The sequence below is a fragment of the Lampris incognitus genome, chromosome 7, assembly GCF_029633865.1.
Source record: "Lampris incognitus isolate fLamInc1 chromosome 7, fLamInc1.hap2, whole genome shotgun sequence".
Classification (NCBI taxonomy): Eukaryota; Metazoa; Chordata; class Actinopteri; order Lampriformes; family Lampridae; genus Lampris; species Lampris incognitus.
The window spans coordinates 22541512-22550863 of NC_079217.1; the positions used below are offsets into that span (position 1 = coordinate 22541512).

General features: G+C 42.5%; 1 protein-coding gene across 1 annotated transcript; it reads left to right on the forward strand.

The window, feature by feature from the left end:
* The first annotated feature begins 340 nt into the window (after window positions 1-340).
* LOC130115845 (retinol-binding protein 2-like) lies at window positions 341-5642 on the forward strand. The gene is made up of 4 exons (XM_056283695.1): window positions 341-491; window positions 1996-2174; window positions 4885-4986; window positions 5485-5642. The coding sequence occupies exons 1-4, from the start codon at window positions 419-421 to the stop codon at window positions 5536-5538; spliced, it is 408 nt and encodes a 135-aa protein (XP_056139670.1). The 5' UTR covers window positions 341-418; the 3' UTR covers window positions 5539-5642.
* Window positions 5643-9352: the final 3710 nt, after the last annotated feature.

Sequence of the window (9352 nt, forward strand, 5' to 3'; positions counted from 1 at the left end):
TCTCTGCACAGTGCCTCACTCTTAAATCCATCCCAGCGAGAACAAACTTGCACAGATGCAAGCACAACCACATAGTGCATACACAAACAGAGGTGTGTGCACAATGCACACACACACACACACACACATATATATATATATATACACACTAACGTTCACAGAACAACTTAAAGGATTTTTTTCCCTTCACATGCACATGCATACATCAAGGAAAATAGTCACAACCTACTTGACACACACAAATAAGTGCACACACATTCCTCTCCCGAGTGATCAGGCGAACCCTGCCCTGTAGTCCACAATGACACACGCACATAGCCTGTACTGTATATAAAGGAACGGGCTTTTGAACTGTCTCTCCCAGTGTGTCAATCTCTTTGAAGGCTGCTATCCACGTCCCAGCTCCACACCAATCATCATGCCTGCAGACTACAATGGACGGTGGGAGATGGTGAGCAACGAAAACTTTGAGGATATCATGAAGGCCATCGGTAAGCACTAGCAGCCATTCTGCTGCCCGCTCAGATTAAAAGCTCCACTTCTATGCAGGAATTGGATTTATCAAGGCAATGTAGCAGGGGAGGAGAGGAGTATTTTGAGGAATGCAATTGACGAAGGGAGGTGGGTGAACGCAGATAATGGGAAAAAAAACAATACAAGTGTTTAACAGAGAAAAAAGGGAGAGAGAGAGCGGGAGACTGAAAATGTGTGTGAACGTGGGGGGTGAGAAAGAGAGAGAGAGGAGGAGGAACACTGTGGCACTGCTTCATTTCCTCATTGAGCTGCTGTCAGGCTAAGTTAACCTGCACTCTGTGAGCGGCTGCCTCCCGTTACCACGCCAAATAAATATTGATTCTCTCCTTTCCGCATTTTTATCCTCCCAATTCCAGAGAAGGAAGACAGATTCTGACCCTGGATCAGACAGCATGCCGCCACGCCGTTCAGCAAAATCCCGGCACCGGGCTCTTAACTTGGCGCGTCATTGATCAGGCCCAGAAACTCTTTCATAATTCATGACTTTATCTGCAATTCATAGGACAACTCCGGCATGCTCAGCCACACAGATCTGAGAAATCCTGAACCTAGGAAGCCTCGTTCCTCAGCACAGTCATCTCATTTCCAATGTACGAATTGGAAAATGACATCCTTATGGAAATGGGTCAAAAATGTCATTTGGATCTTTAAGCCCCATGGGAGGAAATTGAATTCTCACTTCAGGGCAAATGGGATATGAAAATCAAAATGGTCAGGGTGGGGGGTTGTCTCTGTGACAGGGCTCACGGCTGAATGGGGCGAAGAAACTCATTTAGTCCTATACAGACTCTAACCAAAGTCATTTTAAAGGGTAAATGACACTGTCATCTGGGTTGCATGAGCGTAATGGAAATATGCAGTGTGCAACGTCATGTGTATTTATGTCTGTGTGTTTCTGTATGTGCTTTTTGTGTATGTGTGTGAGTGATATAAAGTCACAAAGATTTGCTTATAAAGCATTGACTAAACCAGTGATCGTGACAGTGGCTAGCGACAGATACACAGCGTGTAAAAAAAAAAAAAACTGACACCTTTTTTACTGTGTGCACAATCAAATTTTCACACAGGAGGAAATTCTTCTAAACATAAAACAAGTGTTTGTTTTTTTAACACCGCTCAAAAAAGCCTTTCTACGTTTGAAGATGAATTCACAATAATACTGCCAATCATGGTCGTGATGTTGAATCCAACCCCTATTTGTGTGTGTGTGTGTGTGTGTGTGTATGTGTGTCTGTGTCTGTTTGTGTGCATGCGTGAGTGCGTGCGTCTGTGTGGTTTCCCTCCAAATGAGGCAAAACGTTATTTCTGTAAGGTTAGGGGTAAGGTGTAAATTGAGGTTAAATTAAGCTTAGGGTCAGGGATTGGGTTAGGCTGTCCACAATGAATGAAAACTAATGCAATGTCCCAACAAGGATAGCTGTGCAAACTTCTGTGTGTGTGTGTGTGTGTGTGTGTGTGTAGACATTGACTTTGCCACTAGGAAGATAGCTGCCCACCTGACTCAGACCAAGATAATCGTTCAGAACGGGGACAAGTTTGAGACAAAGACCCTGAGCACCTTCAGAAACTATGAGGTCAACTTCACCGTGGGAGAGGAGTTTGAGGAGCATACCAAAGGTCTGGACAATCGCACAGTCAAGGTACCGGGACACAGATCTGCAGTTTATTTCTAAACCTCCCATAATTCAGGCTTTACAAGCAGGTAGCCTTGTCATCAAGACCATCCAAGGCGAGACCAGGTACAAACCAAGTATGAAACCAAGTAGTGCTGCGAGATGTGGTGAAAAAGTCATATTGCGATTATTGTGGACAATATCGCGATTTACGATTGCAATATCATAAACAAATTTATACATATACAAATAATACAAATGTGTTGTGTTGCCGCAACATGTAGTGACTTTCATTTTGCATGTTTTACAAAGTACCTCTGCTCAATATTGCTGAGCTTGAATCCGAAATATCGCCATATAACAGAGGTTGCGTTTTTGTTTTTTTGCCACCAGTTCATCAGCATTAACCTGCTCGTTGTCATCGGTACCCATGTTTTTCTTCTTTCTGGTCTGCACACAGCACACCAGATAGTCATTTGACTGTAGACTGCACATGTTTCACAGTCTAAACAGAGACTGATTGGTCATCTCTTAATTATGGGCATAGATATGCGGACTGCACACAAACAGATGTTCACACACCCATATTTTATTATTTAATTAAACTGAAGCCTTTTGCGGTCATATAATTGCACAGGCTGACATCGTGGTTGCGATTAGATTAATCGTGGAGCACTAATTTAAGGGGGCAAGTCTGAGTCGAGACCAAGACCAATGGGGCCGAAACTTCTCTAAAGAATGACATTGAAACAGTGGAAGTCCAATTAAACTCCATGACTGTAACCATATAAATCTATCATTGCATTAAAAGTTCAAATCTAACTACACTGTAATATGTATTTAGGATTTTTTTTTCTCCACCAAGGAAGGAATATGTTATATTCCAATTTTTCAATGTTTCAGAAATAAATTGATAATAATGAAAAAAATAACCAAATTAGATTAGACTGCATGCTACTGATCTCCGCAAGGAACGTTTAATGTTCAGCAAAAATAAATAAACAAATAAACAAACAAACAAACAAACAAACAAATAAATAAATAAATAAGAATGTGTACCGTATTAATCCCCGTGGGGAAATTCATCCTCTGCATTTAACCCATCCCAACACACACTGGGAGCAGTGGGCAGCCGTCATGCAGCACCGGGGACCAACTCCAGCTCTTCTTGCCATGCCTCAGTCAGGGGCACAGACAGGAAGGAGTATTAACCTACCATGTGCGTCTTTGATGGTGGGAGGAAACCCACACAGACACAGGGAGAACATGCAAACTCCATACAGAAAGGACCTGGAATGGCCTGGGATTAAAACCCTGGACCTTCTTGCTGTGAGTCAACAGTGCTACCACCGCGCTGTACTCGACTGATTTTGAAAAATTATCACAAGTCCCCACTGTCTGTTGCTGAGTCAAGTTCCGACTCCATATGCTGTGAAGTCCAAAACAAGACAAAACCTTCAAAATGTGGAAAAGCAAACATACTCGACTACTACAACCCAGGTCTTGTTTTGAGGCCGAGCAAACAAAACTCATCAAACCTCAATCAGAACAGTTAAGGTTATGGTATATCAACATGAAAAATGAATCCCAACATACATTTTTTGTCCCCCCCCCCTTTTTTTCCCCCCAGTTGTACTTGGCCAATTACCCCACTCTTCTGAGCCATCCTGGTCGCTGCTCCACCCCCTCTGCTGATCCAGGGAGGGCTGCAAGACTATCACATGTCTCCTCTGATACATGTGGAGACACCAGCCGCTTCTTTTTCACCTGACAGTGAGGAGTTTCGCCGGGTGGACGTAATGTCTGGGAGGATCACACTACCCCCCCCCCGAGCAAGTGCCCCGACCAACCAGAGGAGGCGCTAGTGCAGCCACCAGAACACATACCCACATCTGGCTTCCCACCCGCAAATATGGCCAATTGTGTCTGTAGGGATGCCCGGCCAAGCCGGAGGTAACACGGGGATTCGAACTGGTGATTCCCATGTTGGTAGGCAACAGAATAGACCACCATGCCACCCGAACACCACATACATTTTTATATACCAAAACCTATTGCTCTTTCAGAAACTGATTTTGCTATGATCAGAGTAATTCTGGTAGTCTGACCATGGATCAGATTGACATGTAATCCAGAGACTTTTTCAGAATATCCACCTGTGGTCCTGAATAACTTGGTTATAGGGCCTGGGGCTATAGTAGAAAGGAAAGTGGTGAGTTTTCTTATGTGAACCCATGTATTTTATTTTAACACAGAACAACTAACACACCATGTCTGCCTGGTGCTCAAATCAATAATCCATTCACAGGTTTTGTCGACAGTCTAAAGGCTCGCCTTTAGGCAACAATCCAACCACACGGTTTATTCAAGATTCCTGTGCTTACATAATCCCATGTGATGTTCTTATCACAGGCTTCCTATATCTGAACTTCTGAGACGCACACATACATTGGGAGGTGCTTATGCTGCATTCCTGCCTCATTTACTATCTAGACCATATCTGGCTCTCCTGCGCGCCAATTTAGGCTCAATCTCTCGCTGCTTAACACACATAGGTCAGGTATGACCGCAGTTTACGACCCATGCTTCAGAATAACTGTAGCCATTGGCTGTGGTTAAGACTGCAGTAAGCTAGTTATCTTAGCAGGCTACATCATGCTTCCCCATCAAATGTTTCCTTAAACCACTGGACATAATAAAAATGCTAATCTCTAAACTTTGTGTTTGTGTCCTACAGACACTAGTTAAATGGGACGGTGACAAACTGGTATGCGTCCAGAAGGGGGAGAAGGAAAATCGTGGCTGGAAACACTGGATCGAAGGTGACCTTCTGCATCAGGTGAGAAATCGGAGTCGGAGATTTGGAGTTGAGGGAGTGATCCATAGGGGTATTATTGGGTAATGTAGATGGGCCAAGCTTTAAGCAACAGGCAGAAAAACTAGACATAGCCCATGAGCAAGGCATTAGTGCACACTGAAAGCTACAATGCCACAGCATGTCTTTAGACAGGAGTGTTGATTAGAGCTGACCAAGGTTTCCCACAGTATTTTCTTGAGAATTTGTGCTTTAAAAAAACTCCTTTCGCTTGTCTGATAGATCCTTTTTTGGTCTACTCTGATTATGTAAGACTGACTCATTTTATACCTGTAGATAACAGGGGGCCACCAATTGTCCACTGGTTATCACCTGTGGATGTGGAACGAGATATATAATGCTATAAACCATAAAGCATACGGACCTTAGCAGCAATCTTAAATCTCTATTATCCGATTAGGAAGAATAAAAAAGTTGGTTTCTTGTCAAAGCTGTTTTTTTTTTGTCTTTTTTTTTTTTTAGGAAATCACTGTTCAAGACAAAGTCTGTCACCAGGTGTTTAAGAAGAAACAATAAGACGGGAGAAGATGTTACCTGAGCAGCAGTCTGTCTGTGATGTGCTTCATGTTGCTATCTTTTTACAACGTAATTGAAATATCTGTAATAAATGTTTGCTTTAACACCAGAGTTGCCTCAGTGACTTCAAGAATTACTTGACAGGTTTTCTTCTTTCATTTTTTTTACAGGGTAGTGTGAAGTAATTTACCATGTTACCATGTCAGTCAAATAATACTGCTGAACTGAAGTAGGCAATGGGAAACGCTATTCTGGATAATTTTTAAACACAGTTGTATAATCCTGCATTGTATTGCATCACAGTTGCATAATCCTGCATTGTAATGCATAACGTGGAAAATTCAGCCTGTTATCTTATGGTGAAATGGCCTGCTGTTACAAACCTTTGAACATACAGTCAAATGATAAGAGTCACACCGGTATCTTGCATATTTTGGCCCATATACTGCAAATTGTGTGTATTTTATGTTACTGCAGCCTATATTTCCAGCGCATACCACCATAGTGCTTGAGATTTCTTTGAATGAATTTTTCTTATTTTCTAGGCAGCCATTGGTTTCCATTGGCTTCAATTTCCACTTCAGTATGGAGATCAAAATGCAGAGACTTGAAACTTATTTGAAACTGGTTATCCATCACAGTGAACACAGGCACCATTTTACTTTTGTCGAAGGTTACAACCAGATATCACAACACACTTGACGATGCCCACACAAAAGAATACCTCCGCCAGAAAATAAGGTCCCTGGAAAAAAAGTGTTGTACAAATGAAATTCATGTCCATGACTTCGCGGTAAAATAAATGTCAGCTGGTGAAGCAGAGATGTAAGATGGTTCATCACCTGACTACTTAAATTACAAGAAATTGCAAAATTGGGTTATTTCTCAAAAATCGAGGCATATGTTGTTTACCATGTGTGACAGCAGTCACTGTAGAATTTAAAAAGGCGGCATTTAAACAACACCAATTTGCCCAAAGTGCCAAGTATACATGGAGGCAGCCTGCAGAATGGTGGTGGGGTTCAACATTGAACGTTTAATCCAACCCGCCGTTTGATTTGATTGGTTTTACTGTCGAATTTGTGCAGGGTTAAATGTCAACTTCATTGGTTTGGACTGGGTTTTGGGTGGGGTTAAACATGTTTGGGGTTAGGGTTTGATGTTAGGAAGGATATGCTTGATAACTCACACCGACCCCATCTCCAATTTCAATAGTATGGGCGGCTTCGCGAGGTGAGTTTTTGAGTCAAAATCCAAGTCAAAGTATCTTTATTGTCCCTTGCAGGAAAATTAGTTTGCAGCCAGCACAAAGACTCTCACACAAAGACAAAACATACAAACACCAAGGCGGAATTGACAGCAGAACATAGTTGGCAAGGAGAACCCAAGTAGTTCAAATATAAAATATTAAATATACAGACCAAGGAAACAAGCGAACTGCAGACAACAGATGCATACTATTTAACAATTGGATGGCAGTAGGGACAAAGGAAGCCCTGTATCTCTTAGTCCTAATACAGGGCATCCTCAACCGACGACCTGAAGGTAACAGCTCAAACTCTGGCCGAAGAGAGTGACCTTGACACTCCAGAAGGGAAGTAGCCTTTCTGAACACCCTCCTATTACAAAGGTCAGTAAGCTGGGCTTGGCTTCTCCCTGAAATCTTGCTAGCCCATTTGATAAGTCTATCAAGCCGTTTTTTTTGTTGTTGCTAGAGAGTCAAGTTACCAAACCAAGCCACAATACAGTACATTAAAAATGTTTCAATAAAACTTCTATAAAAGAGAGTCATCATCTGGAAAGAGACATTATATGTCCACATTTGCCTCAGGAAAAAAGTCTTTGTTGGACCTTTTTTGACGTGGAAGCAACGTGAGTTTCAAAGCATAATTTTTTGTCAAGAACAACCTCCAGATATTTGTAGCTGTCCACAAGCTCAATGTCAACATCTTTAATGCTGGTTGGTACAGAACTAGGAGGAGTCTTTCTAAAACTGATTATCATGTCTTTATTTTTAGACGCATTTAAGTGGAGAAAGGACTCATCACACCAAGATACAAAATCATCCACCACAGGTCCAAGTTGCTCCTCCTCCCCTTCAAGAAGACTTACAATCACTGAATCATCCGCATATTTGAATATGTGTCCATTGGTATGGTTGTTGCGACAGTCAGTGTACAAGATGTACAGTAACGGGGAGAGGCAACAGCCCTCAGGGAAACCAGTTGATGAGTACAGCTGATTGGAAAAAGAGCCATTAATCCTCACACACTGGGACCTATCCGTCATGAAGTCCAGTATCCAGCCAACTAGATTAAGATCCAGTTTGAAAAGATGAATTAGCTTGTCTGCTAACAGATGTGGCTGGATTGTGTTAAAGGCTGAGGAGAAATCTATAAACAACAGCCTAGCATGAGCATTTGTCCCCTCAAGATGGCGGTACAGAAAATTTAAAAGTGTTATCATGGCATCTTGTGCACCCCTATCGGACCTGTATGCAAATTGCAGTGGATCAAGGGATTTCTTTGAAGTCATGATTATCAAATCTTAAGTAAAATTTGTTTAACTCATCAGCCAACTGTTTATCTGAATTAAAACCAGCCAGAGCAATGTTCCTGTTGCCTTTGTCTTTACACCCAGGCATAATTTCATACCGTTCCAGGCCACCTTTAAATTGTTACTGCTCAGCTCAGCTTCTATTTTACCTCTGTACCCGAGTTTAGCCTTTTTGATTTCTGACCTGATCTCCTTCTTTGTTTCCTTAACTACCCTCTTTAAAAGCATTTTTCCTTTTATGAATCAGACCCTTAAGGGCTGATGAAGCCCATGGTTTGTTGTTAGGGAAAATCTTGACAGCCTTGGTCAGAATCACACTGTCTATACAAAAGAAGATATAGCTACACACAACGCCATTAGCTCATCAATATTGTCTGAGGATTCAGTAAACACCGACCAGTCTGTACAATCGAAGCACCCCTGCAGGGCGAGAGGAGTCAGTATTCCAGACCTTCGCCTGCCTTACATGTACGTTCTCTCTCCTCAACACAGTCTTATATACAGGCAGAAGATGCACCATATTGTGATCATAAGATCCGAGAGTGGGGCCCAACTCAGACTTGTACGCTCCCTTTATAGAGCCATAACAGAGGTCCATAGATTTACTGTGATGCGTAGGTCAACTGACATACTGATAGTCTCCCAGTATAATATTGAATCCACGGTCTGGTGATTCTATCGCCGATTTAAGAGAAACTCCCGTTTGTACTGGGTTCTTTGAGAGTGTGTGTGGCCCAAGGCGAAATTCGTAAATATCGCCAAAAGCAGGCAAAATAGATTCTCCATCTCTGCACTGACCCAGAAAAAGCATATGAGACTTGATAACAAGCTAAGAAAAAACTAGCTCACTTAGGACAAGACAACATATAAAACAACAATAAGAAGGAAATAATCTCCCACACAGAAAACTAGCCGCAGGCGCCAGACTGAGCAAGTGCCAGTGAAAAGGCACTGGCCCATGTCCGTGACTTATCTGCCACAACCCTGAAGAACAGCATGCTGCAACACCGGTTCAGAGTTAACGAGAAACCATATGGCAGCCTGATGCCTGGCACTGGGTGGCAGGACCTCTCACACTTGGTCTAGCCTTCTGGAATCACTCCCTCACCTTAGCGTTTACGTGTCACACTAAATTGGGGCCCTAATCCTATCAGTTGGGTTATGTACTATCACAATGGCAATATGGGGTTGCTAGGAGGATAGAAACTGGGGATAGGGACCCTAATCCCTTCTGTGTCCTTCACAGACTTTCGCGGTC

What these genes read in the sequence shown, in the direction of transcription:
- LOC130115845 (XM_056283695.1), top strand. Translation starts at nt 419, where the DNA reads ATGCCTGCAGACTACAATGGACGGTGGGAGATGGTGAGCAACGAAAAC. An exon ending in GGATATCATGAAGGCCATCG is followed by an intron (nt 492 to 1,995) that starts GTAAGCACTAGC and finishes GTGTGTGTGTAG; the next exon opens with ACATTGACTTTGCCACTAGG. An exon ending in TGGACAATCGCACAGTCAAG is followed by an intron (nt 2,175 to 4,884) that starts GTACCGGGACAC and finishes TGTGTCCTACAG; the next exon opens with ACACTAGTTAAATGGGACGG.